Genomic DNA, 16392 nt, shown 5'->3' on the forward strand with positions numbered 1-16392 from the left:
CCCTCGAGCTCCCCTCCAACAAGACCTCTGGCTTGCAGTGTGGGAGGAGTGCAGCCAGGCTGAGTTCCAGTGCAAGAGTGGCCAGTGCATCTCGTCCTCCCTGCGCTGCGACGGGGACAAGGACTGCAAGGACCACTCGGATGAGGAGGACTGCGCCGTCCCCAGACCCCTGCTGTGCCCCTTGGGGGAGGTGAAGTGCCCCCGGAGCGGGGAGTGCGTGCTGGCAGACTGGGTCTGTGACGGGGACGTGGACTGCAAGGACGGGACGGACGAGCAGGTATTGGTGGCCGGCAACTTGCTGGGGCTCTCCCATGAGTCCAGGCCTAGCTGCCTTGCACACAGGCTGCGGCTAGCGCTGGGGGGATGGAGGGTCAGTTGGACACTAAGGCCATTGGGGCCTGGCCTGTGTTAGCTTGTTCAGACACTGAAGGCTCAGCAGAGCCTTCCCTTGTGCAAACCAGCTTCCCTGACTGCTCTTCCCCCTCCCCCAAGCATAATGGGGCACTTCCTAGCCTAGAAACCAAAACTAGTGCCCAGTGGCTGACTCTGCCAGTATGAGACACTGTCCCACAGCATGGCTTTGCCTAAACAGAGCAAGCTTCAAATAAGGCTCCTCTTGGAGGCCTGCTACACCGGCCTACATGCTTGTCTAAGGCCTTGTCTCCCCAGGGTTGCTCCAGGCTAGTTCTCTGATCAGCTAGAGCCCTCTTGGCTCTGGGGGGAGGGGGGGTGGAGACAAGGCATTGGCCCACCTAGCACTACAGGGCTCGCGCTGTGCCTGCCCGGCACCCTCACCGCATGCTGCATTTCCCCCGCAGGGCTGCAAGCGGGAGACCCTGGAGTGTGGTGCAATGCAGTGGGCCTGTGGCAGTGGAGACCAGTGTGTGCCTGACTTCTGGCGCTGTGACGGGGAGAGAGACTGCGGCGACGGCAGCGACGAGATGGGATGTAAGGACGCCTCTAGGACTCCCTTCGCCCTGCAGCCAAGCTGTTGCTTTGCTGGATGCGCCTTAGACTGGGAGAGCTTCCAGGTCTTGCTCAGCCTGCACCCCTCACTCACTTGGGCACTGATGGGTCCAACTCCTCGGCCTTGCTCTACAGCTGGGACTAATCAAAGGATAATGCACAAACTAGAATCCAATTGAAAATCACCTGAAACACTATGGCCCTGACCATGCAAAAATGGAGGCCAATTTCCCCTTCTTTGTGTAACTTACACCCATCAGGTTCTCTCCTCTCCCCCCTCCCCAAACTGCCTCCAGTCACTCCACTGTGGGAAGCAGTTTGACCCCCTGGGTAAAAGGAGGGTTTCTAGGCTCAGGATTCCTCAGCCTGTCGGTGGCTGGACTTGGAACAGGCCTACAGCCACGTAATGTGGGTTCCTGGTACACAGTACACTGCACTGTAGGCAATGCCCTGCACTGGGCCAGTAGCCTTGGCCCATGTTAAGATGTTGACCTGTGGGTGGAGCCTCCATCTCCCCGGACTCTGATGGGCACCCAGAGCGGTGTCAAAGGCTCCCTCTGGCCCGTGGCGGTAGCCAATGAGTCTGTCCCGACAGGTGAGCCCCGGAAGTGCCAGGGCCACGAGTTCCTGTGCAGGACGCACGCCTGCCTCAACTACTCCCTCGTGTGCAATGGCGCACGGGACTGCGCGGACGGCTCGGACGAAGGCGGGAAGTGCCTGTTGCCGTGCGGGAGGCTCTGTGCCCAGATCTGCTACCCATCTCCCGATGGGCCTGTGAGTCTCAAACTCCTGCCTGGCCCAGGCTGCCTGGGGGTGATGCTCCACTGGGCTCCTCCACCTTGAGGGAGGGGCAGGGAGCCCTGATCTTGCTGTCTGCCAGCCGCCCCACAGGGGTGCTGCTGCTGACCGGTCCTGTAGCACCTTCTGCCTGGCTGTGCCAGCCTTGACACCAAACAGAGCACCTGGCCTCTCCATGCTGACCCCTCCCCATGTCCCTGGGGCCAGCCCCAGCTGGATGAGCCTTTGCGTCAAGGGCCACAGCTGGGACTTGAATGGGGCCAAATCTCCCTTTCCTCCACCAGCACCAAGAGCAGCCAGGGTAGCAGCCTGGGAGGACCAAATGGGGAGCTTGCCAGCTACCTGGTAGCCCCAGTGGGCTGGAAGACTGGCTAGTGTGTGCTGGGCTCCTGAGCCAGCCACAGTAGCTCCCAGCCTGGGACAACCCAGGCAGGGTGAGTGGGCAGCTGCAGGTAACTCGGAGCCAGCTGGATGCCTGCCTGAAGCTCCCACACCCAGCAGGGGAAGCAGCTCCTCATGCTGAGGGAAAGGAGCCCCTCTCCCTGGCGTGTGGCCCGGGCACCCTTTGGCCAGGAGCACTGAGGTCCATTAGGCCAGGGGTGGAGGAAGGGGGTGAGCGGCTGACTCTGCTTTCAGAGGTGTGCCTGCCGGAGGGGCTACAGGCTGAGCAGCAACGGCATCTCCTGCGCCGACGTCAACGAGTGCCAGGAGCAGGCGCCCTGCAGCCAGACCTGCGTCAACACCAATGGCAGCTACAGCTGCACCTGCCACCCGGGCTACCTGCTGGAACCCGACGCCCACAAGTGTAAAGTGACAGGTGAGACGGCACAGCCCTGATGTCCCAGGTCAAATGCAGCCCCTTTCCTGGGGCTGTCAGAGCCCGACCCGTGCAGCCTAGCCTGGTAGGTATAGCTCCCCAGCCAATGTCTGGGGAACCGGAGCCCACCAGGACTGCCTCCCCTCTGGACCTGGCCACTGGAGTCCTGGTCCTGTCTGGTGTCAGGCTCCCGACACTGCGCTCTGCCCTCTGCACCGTTAGGAGGGTGCAGGTGGGACTCTGGGCATCCTGGAACAGCCAAGCGCCTCTCGGTCTTGGGCTTCCTGGCTCGTGGGCCCCACAAGGCCACGGCCACGGCTTGGGTAGCTGCTGCTCTGCAGATACCTCATGCTGAGCTGCTGGCCTCTTCCATCCCATGCAAGGCAGGGGGTAGCTCATGCAACACGAGGGGGCTCAGGCACGGAGGAAGCCAGTGATCCTAGGGCCCAGCTTTGGCACTTCCCTGTTGGCGGCGGAGGGGGCTGCTCTGATGCTGCTGACAGACTCCCCTGCAGAACTGCCTCCCTGTGGGGCTGTGCTGCCCAGAGTGCTGCAGATTGAGGCCCTTGGTCTCCAGGCCGTCAGCTCAATGCTCTTGCAGCGCCCTCAACTCCTGTCTCTGGGCACCAGGGAGCTTGGCACTAGGGGGAGATGCCTCCCCCATGGCAGTGAGTGGGGGTTGGCTGGGACGGGGCAAGACAAGCTGGCTCAGGAACTAACACTCCTGCGGGTTGGGCTGCGATTGCAGGGTCTGAGCCAATGCTGCTGGTGGCCATCCAGTCTCAGCTACTGCTCTACGGGCTCCGGCACCTGGAAGAGGACGTCCTGACGGCCACGGACAGGAACCTGATCATCTTCTCTGTCGACTACGACCTGGTGGAGCAGAAGGTCTTCTGGATGGATCTCAATGCAGAAAGCATCAAATGGATAGCCATGAAGACCAAGAAAAAAGGAACCCTTGTGAAAGGTAGGGTGGGTGGGGGGGGAAACCCTTGTGAAAGGTAGGGTGGGGGGGGGGAACCCTTGTGAAAGGTAGGGTGGGGGGGCTTGGCCTAAACATACCCTCCACCCCATCCAGCAGTGATCACTAGCTGCTAGAAGGGCTCTGGGGCCTGCCTTGCAGCCTAGACAGGCTGAGCTGCTTCCAACACTGCACAGGGAAAACACAGCCTAGTGATGAGGCACTCCACTTACTGGTGCCTGCACCCTGGGGCTACAACAGGGGGTCACAAGGCTCTGGAGGTTGGCCTAGATGTTACTCCAATCGGCATCCTCAAATTCTGGAGGAGTGGCCAAGAGGGCGTTCCTGGCTCCTTCTGCAGCTATTCCCAGTGTGTAGCAGAGGGCACAGCCTGCCCTGGGCAAGTCACTCCCTGGGTCTGTAGTGTCCAAGGCTGCAGGCAGTGGCTGAGTATCGCTGCCCTCCATCTGGTCAGCGAGTGGTGTCCCAGACAAGCCAGGTGTCTCGCCCATGGAGCTAGCTGCCATCAGGGTAAAGTAACCACAACACAGCCCAGTCTTGCTTCCCAGAACTTGGACTCCCAAGTCCGTGTCTCCCTCTCTAGGAAGGGAAGCACTGGCAGACAGGTGACTGCCTGCAGGCCCAGTTCACGCCTGGCTGTTCCTTCTGCACTAGACCTCCAAGAGTGTCAGGAAGGGTGATAGGTTTTAGTCCATCTTGCTTGGCAGGCCAGCCACGTGCTTAGCCCATGATGAAACTCCCAGGTGCCCAACCACCCTGCAGCTTCCAGACTCCTTGGTCTCTGCATCCCCTGCCTAACTGGCAACTCTGCTTGTCTTTGACATATCTGTGGGCAGACAGACCAATGCTAACAGCTGTCAACTCATCTGCCACTTAGCTAGAGGCTGGTCCCCTTCTGGCACACTGTGCCTGGCAAAGGAGGCAGGGCAACTCCTGAGCACCATGCACCTTCATCTGTCACCCTGTTCTCAGGCTGAGCATCTAGCTGCTTCTGTGCCCATAGTGTCTGGAGGAGGCTGCATAGACTCCAGGGCACAGCTACCATGATGGGCCCCCTGCCCTTCTCCACCCTCTGCAGGAAAACTAACTTCTAGGTGGCTCTCTGGTTTCAGGCATCAAGTCAGACTGCATTGCTGTGGACTGGGTCGGGAGGAACCTGTACTGGACGGATGGGATAGCAGGCGAGCTGCTGGCCATTGGGCTGAATACCACATGGCGAGGCCACGCAGAGTACACCGTGGTCCTGGATGGGGGCTTGGACCAGCCTCGCTCACTGGTGCTGCAGCCTTTGCCAGGGTAAGGCCTCTTCTGCTGTCTTCACTGTGCAGCAGCTACCGCTGGCCTGCTCGTCTGCCGTGCCAGTGCGGCTGGCCTGCTGGTGGGCACAAGGCGAACGAGCCCCGGGCTGGCCACAACGTGAGGGCTGTTTCCCTCTAAGCCCCAAGCTGGGCAGTGCTGCCTCCAGCCAGAACTGCATGGCCCTGGCTGCACAGCACCAGTAAGATCATAACATAAGAATGGCCGTACTGGGTCAGACCAAAGGTCCATCTATCCCAGTATCCTGTCTGCCGACAGTGGCCAGCACCAGGTGCCTCAGGGGGTGGACCAAAGACAATGATCAAGCGACTTGTCTCCTGTTGTCCACCAGCCTCTGACAGGCCAGGGACCCCATTCCTACCCCCTGGCTAATAGCCAATGCAGTGTGTGCATTCCTCTGCACCATGTACCAGCTCAGCCAGAGCATAGTGCTGTCAGGCTTGCCACTACTGTGGTGCCAGACAGTGCCCAGAGCGCTGGCTAGCATGTAGCTGCTGCCTCTCTGCTGGAGAGGAGCCGGCAATCGAAACCAGCTGGGGTACAGCTACACAGTAGCACGCACCGTGAAATAGGCGATGCCACTGAGCTAGGCAAAAGGTGTAGCCCATTCAAAACTTGGCACGTCTGCACAGCGCCGAATTTCAAAATCGTTATTCCGGCATCAGCCTCAAACCTCATGCCCCATGGCTCGCAGGAAGCCGAATAAGCCCACTTTGAATGGGTTCAGAAATAATCTTGTGTAGCCAGCGCAGAAGGCAACAGATGTTATCCCAAAATAGCACCACTGTGGAGACCTACCCCTAGGCTCTTCCAAGCCTTCTCCTGAAGGATGAGTTGACCAAAACAAATGGTGCCTCCTGGATGCAGGGCAGGGGATGAGCGTGGCTTGTCTAAAGTCTGCAGGCTTGTGCCCTTGCAACTGTTAGAAAAATGTGTTCTCAACGGCTCAGACAGCCGCTGGGCTGTGGTGTGGCTCAAGGCACCAAGCCTGAAGTAACTCCAAAAACCTCTCCTGCAGTCTGGGGTGAAGGGAATAGTCAGAACAAATTCTCCACTTCTCGCCCATAGCGCAGAACCCTCAACCCATAACCAGGGAGCTGCTTGTGCAGACATCCTCACTGTGAAACAGTGGCTGACGTCTCCTGTTCCTCCCACCATACAGCTTAATGTACTGGTCCGAAATAGGGGACAGACCTCAAATAGAGCGAGCCGGCATGGATGGCAGCAACAGGAAAATCATCATTGACAAAGGGCTGGGCTGGCCAACCGGCATAGCGCTCGACCTCCTGAGCTGGAGGATCTTCTGGTCCGATGACAAGCTCCACTGCATTGGCTCTGCCCACCTGGATGGCACTGACATGAAGGTACTGGGCCGTCTGTTAGGGGCTTGCCCGCCTGCCTTAGCCCTGCCATGGCTGATGGCCTGACCCTCTCTCCTAGGTGTTCCAGCTGAGCCAAATCAAGAGCCCTTTCTCGGTAACGGTGTTTGAGGATGAGGTCTACTGGTCGGAGATGAAGACCCGGACGGTGCAGAGTGTGGACAAAAGGACTGGCAAGAACCGGGCTGTGCTGCTCAAGCGCCATGGGCAGCCCTATGGCCTAAAGGTACCTGCGCTCAGCAGACACTAACTCGCTATGCAGTACAGTGATGCTTCCCCGCCCCACATTAGGTGTCAAAAGTGGGAAGAGGCTAATGATCCAGACCCAACAATTCCCTGGACGCTGCCTGGTTCCCAAAGGGAGGGGTTGCCCCTTAGAGCCAAGCATCTAGGGAGAATCACTAACCAATACTGGGACTCAAATGGCTCCCCAGGTCCCACATGGCTGCACCTATGGTGACTGGTAGAACAAGTCTAAGACTTGACCCCCCCCTTGTGTGGACCAACTGACTTCCTCTAACCACACCCTCCTGGTGCGAAGGATTGTCGTGGGGTTCAATGTTTAGATCCCAGGGAAACGGACACTCCAGAGACTTAACCACTTCTTGATTGCAGGTGTTAACGGCTTAATCAACTTCAGGATACCTATTATGCCCATATTTGGGATACATCCTGCTATTCAGGCTGTTGCCAAAAACAATCGACTTGTTTGACAGTGCTACAGCTGTCTGTCTTTTTTGCTTGTCAGAAATAGGTATCGTACCAAGCTTCTCCCCATGTCCTTGGCAGTTTCACTAGATCATATTCCAACACGATTGTTTAAAGCATTCCTGACTCTTAAACTCTCCCCTGTTGTCCCGGCCTGTGTGGACATGCACCAGACTCGAATGAGGTCTGGATTTGCTTGATTAGAAATCCACACTTCAGGCAAGACCGCCATCGTTGGTCCGGTTAAGGCAGGGCTGGACAAGGCAGATGTGATCTGGGTCAAGGGGTGGTTATCCTGTACAAGGACCCATCTGGAGCAGCTAATCCTGCATGGATCTTCTGGGCTTGTTTTCCTTAACGCCTCTGTAGTAGAGTGCTGCTAGCTTGTTTCCTCAAAACTGCTCCCACCTGTTGCTCGCCTTGCTGGGCCTCCATTAGTCAAACTAACCTCTCCCTGTGGTGGTCTTTCTGGGCTCTAGTTGCATGAGGCAAGCCACCAGCAGGCTTGCACTGGGAATGCCGATCAGGAGATCTGACTGCCAGGCCTCTCTTGTAGATCCTGCATGAAGCACTACAGCCAAGAGCCCCTAACCCTTGTCAGGGCCTTGGCTGCTCCCACTTGTGTCTGCTGAACCCAGTCCACAAAGGAAGCTGCCGCTGTCCGCTCGGGGACGTGCTGGCTGACGAGAAGAACTGCATCCCGCTGAAGGACTCTGCGTTCGTGTTGCTGGTGGCACCAACAGTGATCACTCAGGTACTGCTGTGCTGCGGGGGAGGGCTGACAGAACAAGCCTGTCCAATAGGGTCTCCTTTGAGATGTGACCGGAGCAGATTCTGTACAATAACCTGCAGTGGTCTCTCCTGAGACCCTGTAACACCCGGCTTCCTAAACGAGCCAGGAAACGGCTCTGTTGGTGGGATGCTGTGAAGTCACTGCAGCCAGCTCAACTGGTAAAGACCCCAGGCTAGGCCTGTGCTGGGAGGGGGTGGCAGAGGCAAACGAAGATGCACAGCTCCAGCTACATGAATAGCACAGCTGGAGTTTGTGCCTTGGTCTGCATTTCTGCAGCATCCCCACTGCAGGGTTCAATGGGAGAAACTCTCTCCCATCGACTTCCCCTACTCCTGGTGAGTACTGGAGTCGTCAGTGCAATCAGTTTTTGCAAGTCCCTTACTAGATGTGCTAAATCACCCCCACCCCAACCCTGGGAGGCAGACACTGTAGAGCAGTTTCCTGGTAAGTAGAAATCAGGACCTGGTGTGTGGTGCTTGAAATGTGACCGGCCAGGCAAACTAGGGGCATGTACAGATGTGGTGGGTTCTCCCCGCAATAGGAGGAATTCCATCCCATGCCAGAGCTGGGAAGCAACTGGCCAACCCTTGATCTAGAAGATGAAAGCTAACCCTGAGGGGCCCGAACCATGATCAACTGACTTAGGAATCTGCCCCTCTCCTCCCCAAGCCTGTAGTAAAGCGCAGATTTAAAGCACATGAAGAGCAAGATTTCACCTGGGTTTTTTCACTCCAGGTATATCTGAAAAAGCTGCCCCCTGCATCCAGGGGAGAGACCCTTCCTGAGCACCGAGTCTTCCCTCTTACCAACGTGGACGACTTGACCGCCATTGACTACTCAGTGCGGGACAAGTCCCTCTACTTCGCAGACCGGCAAGACGGCTACATCCGGCTGTTACGAATCAAGGATTTTGGCAAGCTGTCCTGGAAGAGAGTGGTGCCGGTGGAAGGCACTGTGGTGTCGCTGGCACTCGACTGGCTGAGTGGCAACATCTACTGGGTTGACGGCCAGAACTCGGACATTCGCGTGGCAACGGCCGATGGACACTACACCCTGGTGCTGATCAGCGAGGGGCTCCAGCGCCCGGTCTCCATCGCACTGCACCCACCCACGAGCAAGATGTGCCTTGCTGACTGGGGCCTGGCGAGCCAGAGGGCCGGCTCAAAGATCGAGTGCGCGTCCATGGACGGGAGCCGGCGGAAGGTGCTCTGGAAGAAAGCCCAAATGCCCGTGGGCCTGACTTTTGGAGACTTAGGCACTCGGCTCTACTGGGCTGACCAGGGTAAGTACAGGAGGCCTGGCTCGTCCAGAGACCACACAAGTGGGCCAACATGGCTCCCCTAAGCTGCAGACTTTTCAGGGCAAGGAGTCGCTTGCTGTGGTCAGGCACTGCTGCAGGAGACTGACAGGTGCTTGCCTCTTACAAGGCTGTGTAATCCGGTTCCCGCAGGCTGGCCTTGCCTTTAGCCAAACCAGGCACCGCTCCAACTGTAGGCTCTAACCCAAATGCTGCTTTGACTGCAGTGGCATTGCTGCATAAACTGGTCTCTGCTGCCCTAAAAGCAAACAGCTAATGTAATACATGACACTGCCCTGCCTGACAGCTTGGCCACCGCTGACAAGGGTGGTCTAGATCAGTGTTGCTTAAACTGTTCTGCACCACCCTGTCCCACGAGGCAGTCGGCGGGGTGCTGTGGAGAACCATTCAAAATGGCCACCCTTAAAGGGGCAGGCAACCTCTTGCTTGCAATCCTTGGTGTTCCTCTATCTTAAAGTTAAACACTAGTCTAGATGGTGCTGGGTCCTGCGATGAGGGCAGAGGACTGGACTGGATGACCTCTTGAGGTCCCTTCCAGTTCTAGTGTTCTTTGATGTGGCTGGATACTGGTATGGTGCAGCATACTGGTTTTGGGGTGGTGGTGGCAAGGCCAGGGGTCTCATAGCAGTGAGCCCTCCCTGCAGGACAAAGCCTGCTACCTGCACTCTTCAGTGGCCTGTTGGTCTCCACAACCACCCCACAAGAGTGGCAGCTCCTCAAAAGCTTTAAAACTTGACAGTGGCCAATGGCACCTCACTGCAGCAGCCTAACCCAGTGAGGCTGGGTGACCATCACACATGGAGGCCAGTCTCCATCTCTGATCCACAAACTAGATGTTTCTCCTTGCAGCCAAAGGGGTTGTCGCAAGCATTCAGCTGGATGGTGCCAAGTTCCGGATAATTCGGGGAGGACTCCATGGCCTTACGCTCTTTGCAGCTGGCGAAGGCATGATGGTCTGGACAACCACCCACAATGGTAAGCCAGCTGCAGGGACAGACCCCTAATGTCCCTCGGTGCTAAAAGGAACATGTCCAAAGGGAACAGCTCTTAGAATGGGTCGCTCTAATATGAAAACCTATGGGGCAGGAGATAAGACTAGTCCTAACTAACACTGCTGTAAATTGATGACCCCTTCTCCTAGGCTTACAGAGACTTTGGGATCACTTGCCTCTAGGCTTCAACTTGGCTTAATTATAAACGAGTCTCTTCCACAATCTGGGGAAGGACCCAATTAATCCAGCTTGGGCTTCTGGGTTTTAACAAGGTCCCTTTGAGCCAGTCACATCAAACTAGTCCAAGATGCTATCAACCATGTACTGGATGTCACTTGAGGTCTCTTCCAGATTAGAACAAGACAGAGTCATTCACTAACTTGAATCTTTCTCCTTTAGAGACACACTGGAGTCCAGTGGCACAAATTGGACATTGCAGGCAGTATCTAATGTAACCTGCTTCGGGGGGGTTGTCTGTACAGCCTTTGGATCCTAGTCTTATAAAGTCTCCTGTTGGAAGGTAGACTGGGACAGATCTAGCAGTCTTCCTGAAGACCCGTCCTCATGGGTGTAGAGGAGACCTCTCAACTCCTGTTCCAACTCATCCATTTCTAGCAGCTCCTCATAGCCTAGAAGGAGTTGCCCATATCGGTGCAGTAAGCTATCGCTTTCTGTAGCTTTGCACTTGTGCATGCATGCTGACTTTCCACACTGAATCAGTGTCCTGTCTGCTAGGCTCAACTAAAGTGTGGCATAGCAAGCTGGAACTCATGGAAAACTGGTGGTTTCAAGTGGACCAGAAGATTGTGGACTTAAAAATCTACAGCAAGTTCACCCAACAAGGTGCGTCAAACGCTGGTGTGGTATACAGGGGTGGAATCCTGATAAAACCCAATTAAAACACTCCTGTGGATTCCTAAGACTATCCCTAGTGTGGATCTGCGTTTGTCTCCTTGGGTGGGCTTGATCTACATATAAAGGAACAGTGAAGACCACCTCCATTAAGGAGGGTGTTGTGGGAGTCACCATTGTCGCCTTTACTCTGGTTGTTAGGGAGTAACGGCTGTTCGGAGAACAACGGGGGCTGTGGCCAGCTCTGCTTGCCAAACCCTCAGGGCAGAACCTGCCAGTGCGCTGTGGGGTACAGTCTGGAGCATGGCACTGAATGCACTAGGGTGGTGACGTGCCCCGAGTCCCTGAAAGCCTGCAGAGATCATCTGAAATGCTACACCAGGGAGCAAGCCTGTGACGGCCACAACGACTGCTTGGATGGATCGGATGAGCTGGCCTGTGAGTAACTCGTGCCCCACTGAGTGGGGCGCATTTAGAGGGCTAGCAGCAGACAGGAAACCTCCCGTTGAACAGTGTCCTGCCCATAATCTTCCCTTCCCCCCCCCCCCCCCATTCAGAGATGGGGGCTTGTCCTGTTAGCTTAGTTGAGTCCTTCATGACCATCCCTCCTTGGTAGACCATATGAAACATGCATCCGTTCTCCAGTTGGAGGTGGTAGACAGCAAGGTGTGTTGGGTCTCCATCACAGCACTGGTTGAGGGGGGCAGGAAAGACCCTTCCTGTGCCCCTAGAACACTAACACTTCTACCAGAGGTAATAGACCCCTTTTGAGTCACCGCCAAAGGCTACCAAGGAGCCCCCGACTCTACTGTTCTGTCTGCCCAGATAAGATGGGAGGGGCTCTCGCACTCATGCAATAAATTATCCCCAGCAACTTAAGCTCTGTATGATTCAGTGGGGAACTCCATCTTGAGGCCAATCCAGCCCTGGCCCTCCAAGTGAGATGGCTCACGCTCTCCTCCTGTAGGTGACTACCTGGAGAGGAAGAAACCCACACTGCCAGCCCCGACAAAGCCAGGCTTTGGAAGGAAAGAGGAAGTGCTAGTGCCAACACCTGTCCAGACAGCAGCCAAGAGACCCATCACTGGCTCCAGATACCTGCCCCCCAAAGGGACCAAATACCCCAGAAGAAAAACCCCGGCTGCCCTGACGCCTCCCCCCTACAGAGAAAGCAGGACCACGGCGCTTAGTACGTGGGAGTTGACAGAAGAACCTTCTCCGTCACTTGAGGGCATCGGAAGGGGTCCTGAGCCCCAGCCTTGCAGCAGTGAAGTCTGTAACCTGAGGGGGGACTGCACCATTGAGGAGGACAGAGTGACGTGTAGCTGCATGCCGGGGTACAGTGGCGACTACTGTGAGAAGTCAGAGGCCAAAGCTGCCACTGGTCCCGTTGTCTTAGGCCTAGCTGTAGTCTTGCTGGTCGTCATGGCAGCAGTGGGGGCTTTCTTCTACTTGAGGAGGCAGTACACCCGGAAGAGGTAAGACCCTCCTTCTCCCCCCCAGCTTCTCCAGAAGAATTGTCTCACTGGCTACTCATTTAGCTTCAGTGGGAGGCAGGTGTTGGCATTACTGTCCCCAGTGCTGTGTAGGCTACTGTCACCAAGCTAGGGGGAGCCTGTTCTGGCTCTTCCCGAATGCACGTTGGAACAGCACAAACAAGGTGTCGGACGTAGTGTTGTGCAGGGGGGTTAAGTCTGCTCTGGTGCTGTGAATCGCCCAGTGTAGGGCAAGCAGCTCTGACTTGTCTGGCCACACTGCTTGGCAGCCGGCAGCCACCAGCCCATGTGACTAGTGGGTGCTCTAGAGTTGCAGTCTATTGAACAACTTGCTGTGGGGAGGGAAGCTTCATCTAGGGCAGGTCCTGAGGTGAAGAACCTCAACTCCATAACCTGGGGTCTACTGACTGGCACCCTCAGGGCATCTTACAAGCCGCCTGCAACTACGCTCCATGCCTTTGCCTCAGTGGTTTTGCTAGTATTAGACAGAGGTGGAGGGTCTCTTCCCTGAAACTTGGCTCTAAATCCGTAACGCTCTCTGTGCAGCAGTGTTTGCAGGGGTACCTCAACTACTCTGTAGCAGGCTGTAAACCTAGAGACCGCGGTAGCCAAGTCAGTACAAACACTTCAAGCAATGATTTGTTTGTACAGGTCTGTGTAGTGAAGTACAGCATGTGTAGTCCAAACGACCATGTACAGCGCACGAAGCGACTGCCACCATGTGCTGTAATGCTTGTACTTATAATCTTGTAACACTCAAAGAGTCACTTTGAGTACAGACACGTCTACTCTGACTAGAGTAGCAGCAGTGGCCTTCCCAACCTAAAGCTGGATGCCTAATAGCTTTGTGCTCACATCACTAGGAGTAGCCTTGCCACAGGCAACCCCATGTCAGATCCCAGTTCCTTAACAGTGCTAGATCAAAGCTCCAGATATGGCAGGGGGGAGGGGCTGTTGCTTTCTGCCCCTCACAGAAGGGGTGAGTGGTGCAAAGCCACATTCCTGGGCTGGGGTAAATAACAGCACACCTGAGGCAGGCTGTAGTGCACTACAATGTAGCATACCACAGTCTAGCGAGGCAACTTGGCTGTTAACCCAGAGGTCACAGGCTGGCAGCCCACCCTGGCAGGGGCCTTAGTCTGGCCATCTGACACCACCGTGGCTTAGATCTGCCACCCTACCAGCAGGCTGTGGCCTCGCTCCAAGCCTGTGCTCCCTGCCAATGGGAAGGGGTAAGACCCCTTGGGGCACCACGAGCCCCAGGCCAGTCGGAGATTTGGCAAGTCGCCATGGTAGCAGGCTGAGCCAAGCGGTGCCGTGGGCCCTGCTGTAGGAATGCCCCGTGCTCACTGCTTGTGTCCCACAACTCATTCAAAAGCCATTCTCCACTAGGCCTTAGGCCAAAGCTGCTCCCCAGAGCAGCCAAACAGCCCTCAGTCCCCAGACTGCCCTGCAAGGGAGTACCACTGAGACTGACGTGTCCCCCTCCTGCTGCAGGACCTCCAGTACCGCCTCCTCTCGGACTCTGACCAGCTACCACAAGGACAGCGACCAGGGCGAAGAGGAGAACCTCACCAACAGTGAGACCTTCATCAATGATGCCTACGACAAAGAACAGGTGAGGAGGCAGCTTGGAGAGGCCCCTAGACTCCACCAGTCCCTCAGGCCTGACCTACATTTCAGGCAGGCCCACACCTGGGATCCCTGATATCTCTAAGGGTGGGGGAGGAGTGCTGCTTTTACTGACCAATGTGCCAGTGAAGATCTTCTCCAAGCACTTTAAAGAAGTGCCTAAACATGTGCCATTTGCAGTACTGAAAGCCATATTCCTGTGCATGGAGGGGGTACTAACCAGGCTTGCAGAGTGGCTGGCGAACCTCGCTTGCCAGCTGCACAAATTGCAGTCCCACCCCACCTGGCTAAAATCTACTCTCCATGGGCAAGTAGACTAATTTGAGCCCTGGTACTAACCAATGCTACTTGGCAGCTCAGCTTGCTAAACTTTTCTTCCCCTCTCTCCATCTTGGAATTCAACTGTTCTAAGGACTAGAAAAGGCCTCTGCTTTGGCTCTAAGGGCCAGTGATTCTTGTTATAATGTGCACATGCAATCTAGCCAGGTCCTCAGGCACAGTTCCCCGGTGGCTGTCAGGGAGACAGGTTGTGTTCAGAAGGCAGAATTAGCCTAACACCATCTCTTCTCCTTGCAGGAGCTGGTAACACCTATGAAAACAGAATAACTTCATGTTGGAAACTCACTCAATAAAGGAATATTGGCAGAATCCTTTGTCTTGGCCCCAAATCCCTCAGCAGTATTCGTGCGCGGGGGGAGGGAGAGATGCTGGTTGGGAAATATTGCTTGGTCTGTGTTCTCTCAGGTATGGCTGTGGTGTGACAAACATGCATCTGAATTGCAGTGGGGTAGCAGGGAGCAATTTGGGGCAGCCTCGCATTGTGCCACAGTGACTGAGCAGCCACTGGTGTCGGGTTGCAAATTTGGCTTGCTGCCTGGGTTAGCAGGGGGCCTGCAGTATGGGTAATACTGATACTAGCCCCCCACCAGAACAGACTTGAGGTCTCTTGTTCTTCTCCCTTCCCCCCCCCCCCAGGGCATACCAAGAGGTTCTAAAATGGAAAAAATCACTAGCTCCTCTGTTTCAATGGGGGTAAAACTAACCCCACCCTCCCAGCTCTTAGCTAGGAATGTCTGACCAGTTTAACTGGGCCTGCACAAGCTGGGCTTCTCCCAGACGTTCCCTAGAGACGCCTGCTTCTAAAGGGCTGTAAAGCCAAAGGGGAACCATAGCTGCTTGTCCATAGAGCAGGAGTCCATAGAGCCTCTTGCCCTTCAGTAGAACAAGGCTTCATGGCACTTGACTGTTCTGCTACTCAGCGCTTGGCACACCCTGTCGGTAGGGAATGAAACTGCACCTGCCTGTCCCAGTGGGGAGTGGGAGCCCCACCTAGACATGGGGGACCTGTGGGGCAGCCAGGGGTTTTTGTCCTGGCACCTCTGACAAGAAGGCTCTGTCAGAGGCTACAGTGGCTGGATAGAGGCAGGTCAGACCCCTTGCTCCTGTGAAAGGGGCACCCCAGTATTTACCTGTCCCAGTAGGCTGGAAACACTGCATACTCACGTGAGCCCAGCAGGGGAGGTGAGCTTGTGAGGGGCGGGGCTGCTAGACGGCTCCTCTTGCCAAAGGGCCCCTGGGGGTAAACTGCAGAAGACAGGACCTGAGGTCTGCGGGAAGCTCAGGATCTAAGCAGCTAGATGGCAGGCTCCATTCTTTGGGATCTGTACCCCATGACTAGGGGCAGCAGACTTGTATAACTTGTGGTGGTGCCCAGAACGGGTCTAGTCCTGTGGTCACCAACCAGTAGATCATGACCTACCGGTAGATCTCAGGGGCTCTAAGAGTAGCTCTTGAGCCCTCGCTGAACTGTGCCTGTGCAGTACATTTACATTAGATTCCCTCATTTGAGGAGCAGCTACGCACCGAGCAACAGCACAGGTGAGTAGCTGCAAGGAATGGTGGGAGCTGGGAGGTCGGAAGGGCTGAAACACCCCAGCCAGCTGACTGTGGCTTTCAGCTGAAAGAGGCTGCCCCACACTCCAGCTGATTGGCGGCTTCTCTGTGCCTGCCCATGTGGAGCTTGGTGCACCCTGGCTCAGCACCATGGCCAGCTGGCCGGGCAGCCACTTCTCTTCCCTCCAGCCCAGCTGCCCTGTGCTCAGCCCAGGGAGGCTGTGTCTAGCTCCAGCTGTGATGGAGCAAGCTTCCCAGGCTGAGCACAGGATCAGATGCCCATCTGATGGACTGTATATGACTAGCAATCTCAGACTACAACCCAGACTTCAAGACACTGGCAGATACTGTTCAGTCACAGGTGTCACACTGACTGTTATTGGAAGAAAAAATATAATTATCAATACTTGATTTTAGATTTAAAAAGCACAGAACAAAATGTATTTTTG

General features: G+C 55.9%; 1 protein-coding gene across 3 annotated transcripts in view; it reads left to right on the plus strand.

Annotated features, from left to right (window-relative positions):
- LOC102458289 (prolow-density lipoprotein receptor-related protein 1-like) overlaps nt 1-14698 on the plus strand; it is a 36105-nt gene extending 21407 nt beyond the window's left edge. For all 3 annotated transcript variants that reach the window (XM_075929345.2, XM_075929347.2, XM_075929348.2), the window contains 16 exons: nt 39-277; nt 819-948; nt 1562-1740; nt 2401-2581; nt 3330-3548; nt 4676-4859; nt 6043-6244; nt 6321-6485; nt 7524-7721; nt 8496-9042; nt 9928-10053; nt 10806-10913; nt 11124-11360; nt 11890-12400; nt 13916-14036; nt 14627-14698. In XM_075929345.2, coding sequence (XP_075785460.2) covers nt 39-277; nt 819-948; nt 1562-1740; nt 2401-2581; nt 3330-3548; nt 4676-4859; nt 6043-6244; nt 6321-6485; nt 7524-7721; nt 8496-9042; nt 9928-10053; nt 10806-10913; nt 11124-11360; nt 11890-12400; nt 13916-14036; nt 14627-14656 — 3377 coding nt within the window. In that variant the 3' untranslated portion in view covers nt 14657-14698. The remainder of the gene's footprint in view (nt 1-38; nt 278-818; nt 949-1561; nt 1741-2400; nt 2582-3329; nt 3549-4675; nt 4860-6042; nt 6245-6320; nt 6486-7523; nt 7722-8495; nt 9043-9927; nt 10054-10805; nt 10914-11123; nt 11361-11889; nt 12401-13915; nt 14037-14626) is intronic.
- The last annotated feature ends 1694 nt before the right edge of the window (nt 14699-16392 follow it).

Source organism: Pelodiscus sinensis, chromosome 4, assembly GCF_052426305.1.
Source record: "Pelodiscus sinensis isolate ZL-2025 chromosome 4, ASM5242630v1, whole genome shotgun sequence".
NCBI lineage: Eukaryota > Metazoa > Chordata > Testudines > Trionychidae > Pelodiscus > Pelodiscus sinensis.